The 19,742-nt window shown below is 38.9% G+C and overlaps 1 protein-coding gene across 3 annotated transcripts in view; it reads right to left on the bottom strand.

Moving 5' to 3' along the window:
- Positions 1-17,979, bottom strand: part of USP47 (ubiquitin specific peptidase 47) — a 125,231-nt gene extending 107,252 nt beyond the window's left edge. For 2 of the 3 annotated variants that reach the window (XM_068556794.1, XM_068556796.1), the window contains exon 1: positions 17,686-17,979. In XM_068556794.1, the coding sequence (XP_068412895.1) occupies positions 17,686-17,724 (39 nt within the window). In that variant the 5' untranslated portion in view covers positions 17,725-17,979. Of the gene's footprint in view, positions 1-2,323; positions 2,345-17,685 lie in introns of those variants that run through there. The other variant, XM_068556797.1, reaches the window with a different exon arrangement.
- Positions 17,980-19,742: the final 1,763 nt, after the last annotated feature.

Below are 19,742 nucleotides of genomic sequence, written 5' to 3'. Positions count from 1 at the left end.
ATTAAGAAACCTGAAGTGACTTCCCTAAGGTCACATATGAACACAGATCTCCTAAGAAATTCAAGCTTTCTGATGACTTCATAATGTTGAAAATATTTGTGTCATTAAAATTATGATAATAGTATTTTTCCTCTCACTTCTATCCTAACACCATTCCCACTTTTGCCATACTCTTTTTAACAGTTGTTCTACTACTGTTAATGGGTAACCCACTGTTTAGGCATCTATACTTAGAAACTAAACAAACTACTCTCAGGAGGGTATATAATATGTCCTTTACTATTCATGTTATCTTTTATTTTTGATTACAGCTAAGTTTTCTTCTGTGAGTAGGCTGTTCTTGACAAGCAGTGACTCAGCTTGTGATACAACTGACTTGTTTACAAGTCTTGAATGTTCTACTGCATTACTACTAAATCAAAGTAGATTTTTATATTATCTGTTACCATGCTTTTTATTTAGAAGCATGAATAATACTCTGAACATGAAATTATACAACTGAAAAAAAATGTTAAGGTTATTTAAAACAATTTAAAGATTTTATTTCCTATTGGAATGGTCTATAGTGCAAAGAGCAATGTAGTGCAGAGGCAAAGGATCTAGGCTGGAACCCTGAGGTCAAGGTGGCTACTTTTCTTTTAGCCGTGTAATCCTATGCAAGTCACTTATCTCTGACTCTCATGGTCCACAAAGAGTTTTTCTGAAGATCAAGAGTGAACATCTTAAAAATGCTCCATAAATGATAATAATAATAATATAGTATCATACAAAATGTATTATCATAGAACTGTCAGCTACCATCCTTATAATAGACTTAAGAAATATACAATTCTCAGACTTCCCTGGTGGTGCAGTGGTTAAGAATCTTCCTGCCAATGCAGGCGACATGGGTTCGAGCCCTGGTTCGGAAAGATCCCACATGCTGCGGAGCGGCTAGGCCTGTGAGCCACAACTACTGAGCCTGTGCTCTAGAGCCCAAGAGACACAGCTACTGAAGCCCGCACGCCTCAACGAAGAGTAGCCCCCGCTCACCACAACTAGAGAAAGCCCGTGTGCAGCAACGAATACCCAATGCAGCCAAAAATAAATAAATTAATTAATTGTTTAAAAAAGTGTTAAAAAAAGAAATATATAATTCTCAATTATAATATTTATATTATAATTTATATTATTTAAAATTTCAGAAGATGATCTTTTTTGGGTAATAGAAATTTCATCAGACAGGAAAGATCTGCAAAAGTCTTTGTTTTCTGATCACACAGCCTTCTTACAAAATTTAAAAACCTACTACTGAGGGACTTCCCTGGTTGGCACAGTGGTTAGGAATCCGTCTGCCAATGCAGGGGACACACGTTCGAGCTCTGTTCCAGGAAGATCCCACATACCACGGAGCAACTAAGCCCGTGCGCCACAACTACTGAGCCTGCGCTCTAGAGCCCGCGAGCCACAACTACTGACCCTAAGTGCCACAACTACTGAAGCCCGTGCGCCTAGAGCCCGTGCTCTGCAACAAGAGAAGCCACTGCAATGCGAAGCCCACACACTGCAATGAAGAGTAGCCCCCCCTCGCCGCAACTAGAGAAAGCCCACGCACAGCGACAAAGACCCAGTGCAGCCAAAAATAAATAAATAAATAAATTTATTGGGGGGAAAAAAAAACCTACTACTGAAAAAGAAGCAAAAAACTACTACCAAAAAGTTTATGTAGATTTATAATTTAGAGACAAATCTTATACCTTATCTAGTCCAACTCCCTCATTTCAGAGATGAAGAAAGAAGAAAAAAAAGAAAGGCCCAGAAAGGATAAGCAACGCAAAGTCAAACCAATGCGTTTTCTGATTCCCAAACCATTATTCTCTCCACCAGATAGCTAATATATGAACCCCTTTCTCAAGAAGCCTGTCAAAATTACAGCCATACTCTTTAACACAATTACCAGTTTTCTCTATGTAAATCATCAACTCCTTGAGAACAGGTACTCTTTTTACTTCTCTCTCTCCTATCAGTACTAGCAAAACTTTAAATATGTAATATTCAAATAAAATATGATTTTTTACAATCAGGCTTAATAAAAAACTTCAAGTACATGAAAAGATACACTACCTCACTAGTCATTAAGAGATGCAAATTCAAACCACAGAGATATCCCTACACACTAACTAGAATGATTAAAAAACTAAACTGAAAAATATTGACATTACCAAGTACCAACACGGAAGCAGAGCAATTGGAATGTGCATACATTGCTGAATGGAATGCAAAATGGTACAGCCATTTCAGAAAAGAGTTTGGCAGTTTCTTACGAAGTTAAACACGCACTTACCATATGAAGACATATGTCTACCAAAAGAAAAAGCTGTACACAGATATTTGTGGCAGCTTATTCAGAATCACCAAAACCTGGAAATAACCCAAATGTCCATCAGTTAATAAATGGATAAACAAATTGTGACACTGGACAATAAAAAGGAAGCCTAGTGATACAAAAGATAACATAGATAAACATTGTAGTTTTATGCTAGATGAAAGTCAGACTCAAAATGCTACGTACTATTTGAATTCCAGTTATAAGAGGAAAAGGCAAAACATGAGGGGAGAAAACAGATCAGTGGTTGCAGAGCCTAGAGATGGGAGGTGGGCTGATTATAAGAGGCATGAGAAAACTTTTTTAAGGTGATGGAGATGTTTTATATCTTGACTGTGGTGGTGGTTATACAACTGTATAAGTTTGTCAAAATTCATAAAACTGTATGCCTTAAAGGAGCAAATTTTACTGTATATAAATTATACCTCAGTAAACTTGACTTTTTCAAAAAAGTCTCATTCTAGCTCTTCCACTACCTGAGACATTAAGTTATGGGGTTTTTACAGCCTTCATGTTTTCCTCCCCTATAAATGAAGGAGCTGTAATACCTAACTACTACCTCCCTTCCAGTGTTAAATCATATCACTGAATTGTAGAAATATTTTCTGCATCACTGTCTATTTTTCTTAGAATTTTAAAAATCATATTTGTGTTATGTTAATGGTAAATAATGTAATAGTAAATAAATATTTCAACACGTGAATTTAAGATGTCAAAATTAAAGCAGCAATATTTCTTAGATGTCTTTTTTCTTTTGATATGGACCATTTTTAAAGTCTTTACTGAATTTGTTACAATATTGTTTCTGTTTTTATGCTTTGGTTTTTTGGCCACGAGGCATCTGCGATCTTAGCTCCCCGACCAAGGCTCGAACCAGCACCCCCTGCACTGGAAGGCAAAGTCTTAACCTCTGGGCCGCCAGGGAAATCCCTTAGATGTCTTTTAATAAGAGACTTCATTGTTAGGTATCTTATTTTTCACCAATTCCCTTTCATTACCACAAAGTGCTATAAACAAAGTAATAAATTATACAACTTGGTATACGTAAAATTAAAGGCAACAAAATTAAAATACCTAAACACATAAAAAGATAGACATTTTATATCTATAAAATGGAAGAAATGTATATGAATTCATAGATAGTTTATGTATTGATATATTTACTAAAGCAATACGTATCTTTTACCAGGTATAAGTCATACAAAAATTCTACTTTCTAATGCAACCCGGAACTGGGTTTGTAATCAAGAGCTTCTCTCAGTAAAATATTAAAGTCAACTGAATTTGGAGCACTGGGGAAATCCTTGGGAAGATTTCATTAATCTCCTATTAACACTCCTTGTGGTTTTCTCAGTTGCTGCTGCTGCTGCTGCAGCCGCCACCAGCCATCACTCTAGCACCAGTGCCGCTTCTAGCCTGTTGAGCTGCCGAAAAGAAGGGGGGTATAAACAGGGAGTTCTCTATACTATGGCTCCTACCAAGACACATGCCTGTAAACAGCCAGTGGTAAAGCACTCAAGAAAGCAACCAGCTACAAAAGTCACTCCCAAGAATATGTCTTATACTGAAAAGGTGAAGAAACCACATTTTTACAAGCCTCATACTGCGGCTGTCCCTGAAGTACACTGAACTTCTCACTTGCAAGTGTTCAGGACTTCAAACCAGATCTACACTACCAAAGTGCAGCTACTGGCACATTTCTGGAGGCAAATCAGGCCTATCTAGTTAGTCTATTTGAAGATACCTACCTGTGTGTTATCCATATCAAATATGTAACAATTACGCCAAAGGATATCCTGCCAGGATGACTCAAATGTGGAGAATGCACTTAAGATGCATTATGAAGGGAAACATTTTATTCTTAAAAGAACAAAAGAAAGTACCTAATATGACTGCAAATGAAAAAAAAAAAAAGCAGGTGAGAGAATCGGTATTATAGCAAATTCCGCCTTGCCCCATTTTCGTTTGTGTGTAAATGTTTAATATTAATGCAGCGATATAAAACATTCATGCAAGTAAACAATGTTTCAGCGAACAAGTTTCACTGAATTTGTTTGTAACAATTATAAACAAATCTGTTAACTTTTTCTGCCAAAAAACCATTTCCTGCCCACTAATGTCTGCACAATAAAAACCTAAATTCCTTTTAGGTATACAAAGCCTTCAGAATTTTAAAACACAATCTGCCAGAACTATCTTCTCTCACTCAACCCCAGGCACCCCATGCATTTACCCCAAACTTTCTGCCACTTTTAAAATGCATTACAGACTTGTGTGTTTTAAATGCTATTTCTCCTAACTAAAAGCTCTTACTTCCTTCCTTACTTGGCAGTCAAGTCATCCTTTGTGACCTAATTTAAGTGTTACATTCTCACAGGATCCCCTAGATAAAGCTGGTAGCTCCCTCCTCTATGGTCCCACTTTATTTCCATATTATGCATTTGCCTCATTACAAATTTTTGTCTCCCAGACTAGACTAGCATCTAGAACTAGGTCACATTCCTTATTCATCTTTGATTCTCTGGTTCTTGGCAGCTACTAACTCAATGCTTAACTGAATGAATTCGACAGCATCCAGAGCTATGGAAATCTACATTAAGAAAAATTAAAGCGTATTTATGATGAAATAAAAATAGGTAATATCATTTGAAACAAGAAAGGTATTTATAGTCAAACTACAATGCTTTGGTTATACTAGAAAATTTCACTTAGGTGATAAATGACGTTCATTGTTTTCCTAAAGCTAAACCAAAAGTACTGGACTCGGGCTTCCCTGGTGGCGCAGTGGTTGAGAATCTGCCTGCCAATGCAGGGGACACGGGTTCGAGCCCTGGTCTGGGAAGATCCCACATGCCACGGAGCAACTAGGCCCGTGAGCCACAGCTACTGAGCCTGCGTGTCTGGAGCCTGTGCTCTGCAACAAGAGAGGCCACAACAGTGAGAGGCCCGGGCACCGCGATGAAGAGGGGCCCCCACTCGCCGCAACTAGAGAAAGCCCTCGCACAGAAACGAAGACCCAACACACCCAAAAATAAATAAAAATAAATAAATTAAAAAAAAAAAAAAGTACTGGACTCACTGTATACAGAAAGATTTAAATTCCAGACCTTTTTTCTTAATTATGTCACTTAGCCCTTAATTTTTCTCTACTGGAAAGCCACTATATTTCTGCTAATATTTGAATGACTCTGCAAGTCTTGTAGCAGTCAATTACACAGCATCAAATCTAAAGCACAATCAGTAATACAACTGACAAAAATAGACAGGTTAATTGGTTCTTCTGTCCATGTCAACTGGTTATACTCTAGAGTTTTCGAAAATCAGAATTATCAAACACATAAAGTTCTCCCGGAAACAAACTATTCTTAACATGGATGCTGCTTTAAAATAACATTTCACACTGAAACTTATAAACAAATAAATTGTTAATCTAGTAAGTTATTTCAACAAATATCTATATATACTAAAGTGATTTTTCTTAGGATCTCATTAGACTAAGAAGTTTCATTTGTACTTTGTCACATGTTTCAACTATCAACAAGTAGTAAAAACAGGTCTTACTTGATAATATAAAAGAACCTGTCAAATCTAACAATCATTTAGGATTTATGCTGACAGGTCATATCAGATCCCTGACTTCAAACAACTAAGCATATTTAATAACTAAAATATGACTTCATTTTTATTTAATCAATACATATTGGACAACAACAATGTACAGTACATTATGCTGGCCCCTAGGGAGAATACAGGATGAAGGTAATAACAGTAATGAAGGTAGTAACACTTATTATGACAGATAACATTTATAAGAGTGCTTATTAAGTGGAAGACACTTTGTATGTATTAACTCATTAACTGTTCCCAACAACCCTAGGAGGTAGTTACTAGTATCCTCATTTAACTTAGGTAATGGTAGGTTAAATAACTTGCCCAAGGTCACAAAACCGGTACTTGAACCCAAGCATTCTGACTGTTGTGTCCTGACTTTGAAGAGCTTCTAATAAAGGTATTAACACAAATAATAAAGGTATTAACTTATAATTTTTCAAATGTCAAAAGCTACAGTGTTATGGGATTTCAGGGTTAGAAAAATGCTATCAGGTTGAAAGAGGAGAATCAGGAAAGGCTTCTTATAGTAGTAAGAATGGCTAGATTTTGCTGGTTGGGTAGGATTTTAAAAGCTTGCTTTTTAAAAACATAAAAAATTCAATACAGCTGCATGGCATGGCCAAAACAAACAAACAAACAAATAAATAAATAAACAGATTTCCCTGGCAGTCCAGTGGTTAAGACTTAGCGCTCCCACTGCCAGGGCCTGCTTTCGATCCCTGGTGGGGGAACTAAGATCCTGCAATCGGCACAGCATGGCCAAAAACAAACAAAACAAACAACAACAAAAAACAAATTCAAGACATATATTTCAGTAAGTTTCATAAAAACAGTAATCTCTCAACACTCTCGACAGTGGATTGCAGCAACAGTTTTATGTCAATGAAAATGTTCCTGTCCGTGGCTACTTTAGGTATGCTTGGTTCAGTTTAGTTCCATTAAACAGAAGAATAGGGCAATTACTATTGCTCCCACACCTTGAGACAAAGTAAACAGAAGTATTCAGTAGAGCAGAGAGGAGACATCTGTTCACTTACACTACACCTATATCCATCCCTTCTTCCATCATACTGACAGAAAAGCAGGCTCAGGAAAAATATACATTCTTTAAGAATCTTGATGTGAAAGAGCACATCATTTTTGCCAATCATTTGCCATCGCTGCTAGTCACAATTATTTTGCCAAAGAGTTTTTTACAGTGGAGAATGTCTGTACAAAATTAGATTCTAAGCAGCAATACCTGGACAGAACACTTTAAAATCCGTGTAATAAGCCTCATAAAAGAATATGCCTCTGCATATCATGACACCTACCATGTTGCCTGAACTGAATAAGGTCCTGAATACCAATGAATCAAGTTTTTAAAGTCGATGTCTTCTGGAACCTAAATTTACAATAGGTATTTGAATGTATATTTAACACTATGTTTTTCACAACCCCCTATTTTTTCTTTTTTTTTGGCAATGACTTTTCATTTTTTAAAACTTTTTATTTTATATTGGAGTACAGTTGATTAACAATGTTGTGATAGTTTCAAGTGTACAGCAAAGTGATTCAGTTATACATATACATGTATCTATTCTTTTTCAAATTCTTTTCCAATTTAGGTTGTTACATGATATTGGGCAGAGTTCCCTGTTCTACACAACCCCCTATTTTCAATACAATCTTTTCTTTCAACTTGGGCTATAATGGTGACGGTATGTTAGTACTCTGGAAATGCACTAAGCCTCTCCCCTCCATTTTGGCAAAAAAATTATAATATTTGGCACTAAGACACAAAACATTTATGTGACTAATCCAAAAAATGTAAAATAAGAGGCAAGAATCCTAAAAATGTACTTAAGAAAGTACTTAAATAGTTTTCATGTAAAATCAAAGTTCACCCATTTAAAACTCCCTAAAAAGCAGATATTAAAAAATATTTCATATTATTCACTCAGGGCAAGTGACACACGAAAGCATACAGCACATCAGGGAACAGCAACTAATGTGGTTGAATGTGGCTAAAACAAAATTGGCTTGGGGCAGGAGATAACAAAAACATTAAGAATTTCTGGTCAAAGAGGACAGATTGAATACAAGCATTTAGCTCAAAAGCTTCCCAAAATGTCTCTGAAACAAGAATAAAGAAATTTTTTAAAGAGCATAAATCCATAGGAAACCAAAACACAATTTTAGAAGCTAGAAAGCAAAACAAGTGGTAGTGACTGTTACACCTGAGAAGGTTGAAACCTACATTAGCCTAGATGAAAAACAAAGACACCTGGCTTATAGCACATAAACTCTCTGGAGAAGTGGTTGATTGCAGGGTTGGGGCAGGGCAAGTATAAGATGGGTTGAAGCATTATGTGGTGCCACAATGTACAGAAGTGCTCAAAAGGCAAGGATAAGCACAGATGCCAACCAGAAAGAGCTCCCCCTGGCCAAGACTGGAACAATTTGAGCAACAAAATAAATAACAATAGTTTTGGGGTTATAATCGAAAGAATAAAATAAATATCTTAAGTCTATACTGACATAAATAAATAATTAAGTAAATAAATGTGGGAGAAGGGACAACTTTTCCTCACAAAAGAATTCCAATTAATAAATACAGAAATAATGAGGGAAACAGAAAATCACTATTAGAATGCAACAGTAACAAGATCTATAAATGGATGCTAAAACTAGTGGGCAGAAGTTTAAGCAGAAACAGGATATCTGCATGGTCTCAAAGTAGTTAGTAATTATTAAAGAGGAAAATAGTAACTTTACAGTGGAGAAACGTAGCAGAATCACCTGAACCAAGTGATCAAAGGTTAACATCACAGTAGGACACATCAGCATCTTGTCCCCCACCCCACCAAATGATGCGCAGAGGACATATCACTTCTGTGATAGCCTTCTCTTTAATAACCTCAATCTAATCATGAGAAAATATCAGACACACCCAAATTGGGGGCGATTCTGCAAAAATGACTAGTGCTGTTCAAAATGTCAAGGTCATGAAAGAGAAGAAAAGTCTGAGAAATTGTCACAGATAAGAGGAAACTAAGGAGACATGACAACAAAATTCATTGTGGGACTCTGAATTTGGATCTTGGAATAAAAAGAAACATTAGCGGAAAACTGGTCAAGTCTGAATAAATTCTGTAGTATAGTTAATAGTATTGTACTAAAGTTAATTTCTTACTTTTGATAAGTGTTCTATGGTTATAAAAGATGTTACCATGAGGAGAAGCTTGGTGACAGGTATATGGGAACTCTGTGTATTCTTTTCTCAAGCTTTCTATAAAAAATTAAAAAGAAAAAAGAGAAAAAAAACCCAAAAAGGCTCAGGAACTAGCAGTTTCAGATACTCTGGGAGCAAGAGTGAAGTCCAAGCTAGAATAAGAGATTTAAGTCTGCCTAAGAAGCAGTCAGAACTCCCAGATCCTCTCTCTTTTACTCTTTGACCCTTCCTGAAAAGACGAAGCAATCTCAGGAGAGCGTAAAACAAGGTATCTCTGGACTAGAGGATGCCAGGTGCAATCAAATTTGAGGGCTGCCACATTGAAAACTGGAGAATTAAATGAAAGGGTATTCATGTACTTTATGATGAAACCCACATCCCCGTTTCCTACTCAGCTCCCAAGCTTGTTCTCTCCAAGCAAAAGATCAGAAATCTTTTCTGGGAAATCAATTCAGCACAAGAGAAAAACATGTCACTGGGAGTCTACAAGGAAATTATCCACACATATCCAAAGTACAAGGAAAACCATAATTACCCACTGGCAGAGCTTCCATTCAGCTTTTTAAGGCCCCTCTTCTAAATAAGCATTGAGTTCCAAGGAATACCAGACACCCCAAAAAAGCATCTAATATGAAAGACAAAGCCCAAAGCAAACAAACAGAAAAAGGAAATTTAGAGAAAAGAGAGAATATGCAGAGGAGAAAAGTATCAATAATTCCCTAAGAGAGATAAGACACTGCATCCATAAAACAAAAACAGGATATCAAAAACAGGATATATCAGGATATATTGAAACTTTTTCAGAGGAAAAAAAAATAGTACTTGGAAATTATAAACATGATAACAGAAATAAAACCTTAGTAGAAGAATTAGAAGATAAAATTGAGAAAAATCTCCCAGAAAGCAGAGGAAAAAGGAAAAGAAATGGAAAATAGATGTAAACACAGAAGAAAATTAGACACCAAGACAGTAGACCCATTACCTAAATAATAGGAATTCAAGAGAGAGAACAGAGAAAATGAAGGTAAAGAAACAAAAGAAATGACTTAAGGAAATTTCCCAGAACTGATGAGACAAATTTCAGATTGAATAAGACTACCCTGAACCCAGCAGAAGTGGAGAAAAACAGACCTGTACACATAATACAGCAATTTCAGAACTCTAGGGGAAAAGGTTCTCCAAGCTTCCAGAGAGGAAAAATAAGATTCAAAATCTTCTAGGCAGGGACTTCCCTGGTGGTGCAGTGGTTAAGAATCCGCCTGCCAATGCAGGGGACACGAGTTCGATCCCTGGTCCGGGAAGATCCCACATGCCGCAGAGCAACTAAGCCTGTGCGCCACAACTACTGAGCCCGCGTGCTGCAACTACTGAAACCCACGCACCTAGACCCCGTGTTCCGCAATGAGAGAAGCCATGGCAATGACACGCCCGCGCACCGCAACGAGGAGCAGGCCCTGCTCGCGGCAACCAGAGAAAGCCCACGCACAGCAACGAAGACCCAGAACAGCCAAAAATAAATTAATTAATTAAAAAAAAAATCTTCTAGGCATCTGACGTTTCAACAGCAACACTGAAAACAATATGGCAATGGAGCAATGTATTCAAAATTCTGAGAGAAAATTATTTCTGACCGAGAATTCTCCGCCCAGCCAAACTATCTATAAAGCAAGAGGGCAGAAACATTTTCAGACATGTGAAGTCCTGAAAAAATTATAGCCCATCCAGAAAGCTATTGAAAGTGGTCCTCCAAAATGAGAACACAAAGAAAGATGAAGACATCAGATATAGAACCAGGAGCTCTAATACAAGAGAGACCTGACGGAAACTACTAAGATGATTGTAAAGGCAAATCTAAGACAGCAGCTGCAATTCAAGGAAATTCATCAAAAAATTGGTAGTTTGAACATAATAAGGAGAAGACTCATACACTTGAGAGTTTGGACTAAATCAGAGCTTTTATTGACATTTTGGACCACATAATTCTTTGTTGTGGGAGGCGGTCCAGTGCAGTGTAGGACGATGCTTGGCAGCATAGCTGGCTTCCGCTCGCTAGATATCAGTAGCACACTCCTGTCCTCCCTCACCTGCCCAACATAGCCAATATCCTCTGGGTTGCCCCCAATTGAGAACCACTTGGTTAAATTAATGATAAATACATAGAAAACAAAGCAAAAGCAAATTTTTAGAAAATATTAACTCATGGAAAACAAAATGCTGTACAGAAGGGAAAATCATCACAATAAACTACATGGCTCAACTATGAATACAGTCACATTGATATAAACTTTGAAACTGGATGTATCCAAACAACTTGCAATATGACAATATTGGAAGGATTGGGCAGAATTGAGAAGTGTGTCTGTGTTTGAGGATAGTGCTAAACCGAATCTTCCATTGCAGGAAGTCCGTAGACAACCCGTTCAACTGAAAAAAATCACGAGGGAAAACTACAGGCATACTATTTTGAAATATGGAGATAAATATCAAAAGAATGAGTAGCTCTCTGCCTCCAGAGAGCCCAAAATGAAGGGGAGGGAGAAATCTGCAGAGCGGAGTTATTCAACTCTTTTCAATATGTGCATGTATAACTTTGACAAAAATTAATTTTAAAAAACAAATCAATTGAGGCTACATTATGAAGGACTTTCCTACTGGTTAAGGCCACAATGACTTAGAAACAAACAGCTATACAACTTTGAAAAAGTTACTTACTCTTTTTTTTTTTTTGGCTGCGTTGGGTCTTCACTGCTGTGCGTGGGCTTTCTCTAGTTGTGGCGAGCAGGGGCTACTCTTCATTGTGGTGCACGGGCTTCTCATTGTGGTGGCTTCTCTTGTTGTGGAGCACGGGCTCCAGGCACGCGGGCTTCAGTAGTTGTGGCACGTGGGCTCAGTAGTTGTGGCATGCGGGCTCTAGAGTGCAGGCTCAGTAGTTGTGGCGCACGGGCTTAGTTGCTCTGCGGCATGTGGGATCCTCCCGGACCAGGGCTCGAACCCGTGTCCCCTGCATTGGCAGGCGGATTCTTAACCACTGCGCCACCAGGGAAGCCCAAGTTACTTACTCTTTAAGCCTTACTTTCTTTCTATCTATCTATAAAACACATAATGAAAGATAAGAGATGCCTTAAAGGGCTTCATAGATATTAAGTAAGTGTGTAAATTGTTTAGCACAGTGTCTGGTGCATAGTGTTTATTAATATTACCTAGTATTCAATTTGCAATCATAGGGTAATAATTATAAACGTTAAAACAGGTAAGTCATAATGTCATGTGTTTTAGAAAGTAATGGCTGTTGTGGTGAGGACAGTTACGAAAGAAAAGAGCCTAGAAGAACACAGACCATTTAAAAGGGCTACATTTGAATGAGAAAATAGAGACAGAGCCACGAAGAGAAAGGTAAGGATACAAGAGATATTTTCCAAGTGATGATTTAACTATATATGAAAAAAAGGAAAAAGGAGGAGTCAAAAAATGTTCCAACTTAAGCAAATAAACAGATGATGATGACACTAACTGAACAAGAGAATACAAAGAACGAACTATGCTGGGAGGAGGACATGAGAAGAGAGGAAAGAGAAATGAGGTTGATATTACACATATTTAATCTGTAGGTCCTAGAGTACAACCAAGAAGAGATATCCAGTACGCAGGCGGAAATCTGAAACTAGAAGAGAGGTCAGGGCTGTAGATATAAATGTGTAAATTACAATCAAAGGTTGAAGCCATACAAATTAAAAGAATACTCATTTGACATGTTCCATAATATTTATTAATGGAATTTATTTTTTAAAAAAACAGACAATAGAGATGAAAAACAAGTTGTTTTAATGTTTTGAGGGCTCTCAATATCAACGGCCCTGATATAGTTATGAGGTCATTGTGAGGTTCAAATGAGTTAATACACACAAAGCACATACAACAGTATGTGACATATAATAAATGCTCAATAAATTTTGGTTATTACTATCATCATTAGTTCCAGATAGAAGTAGTATTTATTACATGGAAAAGAGAGGCAGAAAAAAATCCACTGAGATACGGAACTACATATTCTTTTTCTTTCATTTTTCTATCCTTTCTACATTTATATACTCCTTGGACGCCACTTTCAGTATTGCAGTGAAAGTATTATTTTAAAACTATTAGTAATATGTACCTTTTATCCTTAATTATACTATAAAATACTTGAGGAAAAAATAACTTTTTCTAAATATTCCCTATATGGCAGTGTACAGTAATGTACAGTGAGTACACAACAAATATTAAGTCACAAATCCTTATAAGGAAACAGAATAATAAAAACAATGATGCAATAAATAAAAGTGGAAGGACATTAAAAGAGATCTCAAAGTCAACAACAATATAAAACAATTCAAAGACATATAGTAGAGTGAAAAAGTGAGGTGAAATGCTTTGTTGTTTACCACAAAGAACAGACCACACTCACTTTGCTCTCCTCTGGGTACAACAATTAGGAGAAATATTAAAAACACTGGATTATGTCTAAAAGAAAGTAACTGAGAAACAAAGCTCAGTCCTGCTCCCCTCCCCCCTCTTCAACAATGAGAAAAAGCTGTCCTATGCAAAATGATTTAAGATTTCTCTGTTGTTCAGAGGCAACTATCAAAAAAAGATGGCAGCTATAGAGATCTAGACTTCTCTCAACTCAAAAACTTAAAACAACAGATCTCTTCTAAGACAAAGATGTTACCAGAGATGTCATGAAGGTATTCAAGCAAAGGCTGGAAAACACCTTGCCAAGGATGTTGTGGAAAATATCCAAGCAGGGGAAATTGGTTAGAACTCTAAGTTTCCTTGCAACCCTGTAACCACATCAATGAATATTACTGAAGATCAGTGTCCTTCAGAAAGGACACTGTCTTAGACGTATAATACATACCAAAAAAAAAAAAAAAGAGAGAGGGAGAGAGAGAAAGAGACAGACACAAAGATCTCTGCTGTCAAGAAATCCATAATGAATAACAATAAAATACAGTTTGAGACCATAATAGATGTCACAAAGCACTATTTATTAATTGCCAAATGAATTCTATTCATATATAAAAGTCTTCTAAGAAGGAGAAATCCTTAAGGTTAAACGGTCAGAAAAGGCTTTTTAGAATAAATGAGATAGGAAAGATGTGTATGAATGTTCTGAATCAGTGGGCAGAAGTAGGAAAGAAGAGGTAGTACAAATAGAAGTGAAAAGCAAGTTAGAGAAAAACCTGTTTGGCTGCATTAAAAACTTGTTTTGAGGAAGAAGAGATAAGCTGAAAGGGCAGAGTGTGGCCAGAATCAAAGTGTACTAGGCATTGAACACCAAGCTAAATAGTTCCAGATTTATCCTGCATACAGCATCAGTATCAACTACTCAACTCTGCTACAGCCATAGATAATAGTAAATAAATGGGCATCGCTGTGTTCCAATAAAGCTTTACTTATGCATACTGAAATCTAAATTTCATATACTTCCATGTGTCACAGATTATTTTTATTATTTTGATTTTTTTTCAACAATTTGAAAATGTAAAAATCATTCTTAACTCATGGGCCAAACAAAACAGGCTGTGGGCTGAATTTGGCCCAGGGACTAGTTTGCCAAGCCCTGCATGACACTAAGCTGCCTTCTTCAGCAGTCCTCTAAGGTACATTTGTCCTTGAGCTTCAGGGACCAGAATAACATATTATTCGTTCAACAACTGCACACACATGGATGCACACATTTAACCAATATCTAAATCTAGTAAGTGTCAGAGGTTCTCTAAAAAAAAGCCCACCAAATTGTTGGTAATAAGCCATTAGAACAGAAGTAAGACATTTTAAAATTCTGTAATTTATTTTCACATAGTAAATGGACTTAGAGAGTTACAAACTATTTTTACGGAGCCTCTAGGTTCCATGAAGGGATGTGTAAAATAGAGTATAATCAAGGGGATGTGAGTTCTAGTCCTAGCTCTGTCATTTATTTACTCATTATGTGACCCTGAACAAGTCACTTTCAATCTTCTGGCCCTCATTTCCTTATCTATAGAAGTGAAGGGGTATAAGTTACTAAATGATCACTATGTGTTCTCTCAGCTTTAGCACTATATAATTCTACTCCTACTTAAAAAGACCAGACAGGGGATGACAAAGATGAGACGAAAGTGATAATTAAGGACACAGGAAGAAAGAGAAAGACATTGACTAAATGAGTGGTCAGACAGGACAAACAGGCAGGGGAAAAAGGCCCAAAAGTACAGTATTACTAAAATCAAGGAATTTTTTTTAAGTATCAAATGCAAAAGAAAATTCAAGGAAGAGAAGCAGGCAAGAAGAATTCAAGAAGAGGAGTATGGCCATCAAAAAAGAATGAATTACTTAGCTAGCTAAAAAAGTGACAGACTTTTGAGATTTGAGAGTACTGTGCATGTTTCCAGGAATCAAAAAAGGAGTCAGGGAAAAAGAAAAGACTGAAGATGAGTCTAGGGAACAGAAAATAAAGGCATGTGGTCCAGAAAGAGTAGGGAAAAAAAAAAAATGTTGGAAGTCGGGATGAGTTTGAAGCCTCAGGTAAGGGAGTTAGTCTTAAAGGAGAGGCGTTTAATCTTTAAAATCCAAAAGGAAAAAGCAGCATTGCAGGTATGTTCCTGTGAAAGTGTTTATTTATATCATGTTTTCTATAAATCAAATTATTAGGGAAATAAACCTAATATTGGGCTTTCTTAAAGCAAAGTTCCACCTATATTATATTTTCTAATGGTCAAAAAATTAAGAAAGGGGACTTCCCTAGTGGCGCAGTGGTTAAGAATCCGCCTGCCAATGCAGGGGACATGGGTTCGAGCCCTGGTCCTGGAAGATCCCACATGCCGCAGAGCAACTAAGCCCGTGCGCCACAACTACTGAGCCTGAGCTCTAGAGCCCGCGAGCCACAACTACTAAGCCCGAGCGCCTAGAGCCCATGCTCTGCAACGAGAAGCCACCACAATGAGAAGCCCGCACACCGCAAGGAAGAGTAGCCCCCGCTCACCACAACTAGAGAAAGCCTGCACGCAGCAATGAAGACCCAATGTAGCCATAAATTAATTAATTAATTAATTAATTAATTTAATTTAATTAAGAAAGGACTAACTTTGCTTTTCATAGGAATGAAAACCAGCACTATGTAGCTCTAAAAGAAAATTCATTTTTATATCTCTCATAGCACCTATCACTTCCATCCCTGCATGAGAGTTACTTTTGTAGAAAAGTACCTAGTCCCTACTTGGAGTTCAATGAATACTAGTGTTACCTTCCTTAGTAGCCTTAAAAGCTCCCACGGCAAGAATTCTGATTAATTCATCTGTTTATCTGCTTTGCAGAGTTGGTGGTGCTTGATGAATAAATACTGACACATGATAACTTAGTTTAAAAAAAAACGTCCTTGCAAAACAATCATCTGAAAATGTTGGGAAAATATTCATATCATACATACACAACTCCAATAACACTTTTGCAGTGTTGGAGCTTGGTCAAGTAGCAACAAATTGCTACAAAGCAACCAAAAAAGGCAAAAAAAAAAAAAAAGAAGAATTTTTAAGAACATCACTCAAAAATATCAAGATCCAACATAGCTAATTTCAACAGACACTTGCCTCTAATTAAGGTATATGAGAACTAAAAATCCAAAGCATTCGCCTGATGATCAACCAGTTAAAAATACACGTTTGGATACCCTGAAGATATTTATAAAGCCAACAAAGATACTATTAATATATTGAAATTCCCTGGCCAGTGCTGGATTCTACCATTAATCCTCTCCTACTATTCAACAGAAGCCAGAAGTCAAGGCTTCTCATATCACTGCTTTTAAGAATTTAAGAAGTCACCCAAACTGGCGTACACAACCCAACTACAAAAAGTAATTCAGCTCTCCATATGGTAATGCTTCGCTATCTCTTACCTTTACGTGAAAGTCACGTTTACTACTTTTCACCGATCATTGGGAGGCCCCATTTAGGCAGGCCCATAGTACTACCAAGTAAGAAACAGTTGTTCAAAAAAGTCGTAGCAGTTAACTGCCCTCCCACAAAGCTCAAGTTGGGTGTAGATTTCACAAGCCCTGAAAGCTATATACACTGCCACTGTCAAAACCAGAAGCAGCACCGTCACTCTGTCGTGCCGGTCAGCCAGTGTTGCAGAATGTTTTCTTTGAAATCACCTCTCTATCTTGGCTCAACGTGTTAAATAACTACTTGAGAAGCCACCTTCTCCCCCAAAGCAGGACCCGATTCCTTCCAGTCCGCTCCTTTATTTGTCCAGCCCCACAAACCCAAGGGGAGAGGTCTCCGCTCCCCGGTCCTCTAGACCCAGTCCGGTCTCCCAATTGCTCGCCGCACCCACCATGCACCCCCAACACCTCCTTCCCCCACAGGCGGGACGGCCCACGAGCTGGGCCCGCAGCCGGCCCCTCGCCCCGGCCTGCGTTGCCTAGAGCGGCCGCAGGCCTCGGGCCTAGCCTCCTCCGCTGGCCCCTCACCTCCTTCGGGACCAGTTGGTTCTCCTCGCCGGGCACCATCGTTCAGACTCCGGCCGCTCCTCTCCGCCCTGCCGGGGGAGGGGGAGGGTAGCGGCGGCTCTAGCTCAGGAGAAAACGGCAGCGGCCGTCATCCTCTCCACCGCCTGCGCTCCGGCTACCGAGGAGGCCTCAGCCTGGGCCTCAGACACCAGCGCGCAGACACCGACCCAAGGATCCGCCGTCGTCGTCGCCGCCGCCGTCGCCGCCACCGCCGTCGTCTTCGTCGTCGGCCCCTCCCCCAGCCCGCTGCAATCAATGGAAAAATGGCGGCTGCCGTTCTCGCGAGAATTCGGCCCGTCGGGCTCCAAGCCAGGTGCCTGGCGCCCAAGGTGCCGAGACAGCTGTCGCTCGCATCTAATTACCTCAGCTCTTAGCCTCGGTATGTATAAAATTAGTTGAACGGTCAAGCAAATGCTTTTCGGAGGGGGTTTCTGGACTGTCCATCTCGGGACTCCCTCTGCCGTCAGGGAAAGGACCAGGCCTAAGGGTCCTCCATGCCGTCCTGGGCTCTTCGGACTCCCTGCCCACCAGGAAGAGACTCGAGCCTAAAGCCGCTCCTCTGGCCCTACTACCAACACTGCTCTCCCTCCCCGTTAGAAAAGCACCTGAACTCATCTCCTCTTCACAGACCCCCCCCCCCCCTTCCGGCCTCTGCACTCAGACACGGTCCCAGCCAGAAAGGACTGCGTTTTCTTTTCCCCTCTCCCCACCCTCCCGAGGGCACGGCTCAAGGGACCTCACGGCTGGCCTCCTGCTAGGGGAGGGGACAGCCCATGGCTCGGAAAAGTGGTATCACTCTCCCTCCAGTCCCCCTCCTTCAGAGCTGCACTCTCCTGGGCCATTTCGGGGAACTTCCTTCTCCGACAGGTTCAAGTCTGGGGCTGAGATAGCTTCAGAGAGCAGGGCTGCAGTTTGGACCTAGGATCTTCTTTTAAAAGTGTTTTTAGAGTACTTTAATCTCCTCTGGCAGTAAGCACTGTGCTCTGTTTTATAGGCAACAAATTTTGCAATAGTTATTTTTCCAAATCCTGCTCATTCCTCAAACCTCCGTTTATGAAAACCTGGTGCGGTGTCCTTCATGAAGACTTCTGTGGTACAGCGATTCTACAGCACGCTGAGATAATATAATCCTGCCACGTTCCTAACACCCACGGCATTAACTACCTGTACCTGTGCTCTCCAAACTTTTTTTGATTGCACTTCCCTATTACAAAAAAAAAAAAGTCTGTATACTGATGGAAGTTATATACACGTCCTGTTGTGTATGACATAAAGGATTTTTAAAGCGTAAAAAGGATGAAGATGGGGCTTCCCTGGTGGCGCAGTGGTTGAGAATCTGCCTGCCAATGCAGGGGACACGGGTTCGAGCCCCGGTCTGGGAAGATCCCATATGCCGCGGAGCAACTAGGCCCGTGAGCCACAATTACTGAGCCTGCGCGTCTGGAGCCTGTGCTCCGCAACAAGAGAGGCCGCGATAATGAGAGGCCTGCGCACCGCGATGAAGAGTGGCCCCCGCTTGCCGCAACTAGAGAAAGCCCTTGCACAGAAACGAAGACCCAACACACCCATAAAAATAATAAATAAATAAATTAAAAAAAAAAAAAAAAGGGATGAAGATGAAATAAACATTTAAAGTAACTGTAAGAGTTATTTTCTATATTAATTGTCTTTTTAGAAATCCTTGTTATTCTTGCTAAAAATATTTAGTGAAAGCAATATGATTGACTAGGTTTCAGTGGTTTTAAAAATCTGTAATACTTTATGAAACGGTTATTAAAATGTGTGATTCAACGTTCAGGTTATTTCTGTACTTTGTTTTAACGGCTGTCATAAGCTGAAAAAGATAACTCAAAGATATTTAGATCCTAATGGAAGAAGTACATCTTTGGCTGCTCTTCTAAGGCAAGTATCCATTTTTATCACCTCCGTCCACCAACCACGAAAAGTTTTTGTTGAAATTCAGCTAGTAACTTTCTATCTTTCCTGATGTCAGCCAGAAGAAGTTGCATTGTTATATA

This window comes from Eschrichtius robustus, chromosome 11 (assembly GCF_028021215.1).
Source record: "Eschrichtius robustus isolate mEscRob2 chromosome 11, mEscRob2.pri, whole genome shotgun sequence".
NCBI classification, from domain to species: Eukaryota; Metazoa; Chordata; class Mammalia; order Artiodactyla; family Eschrichtiidae; genus Eschrichtius; species Eschrichtius robustus.
Note: the sequence above shows the minus strand (reverse complement) of the source record. Positions and strands in the feature narration are given on the sequence as shown.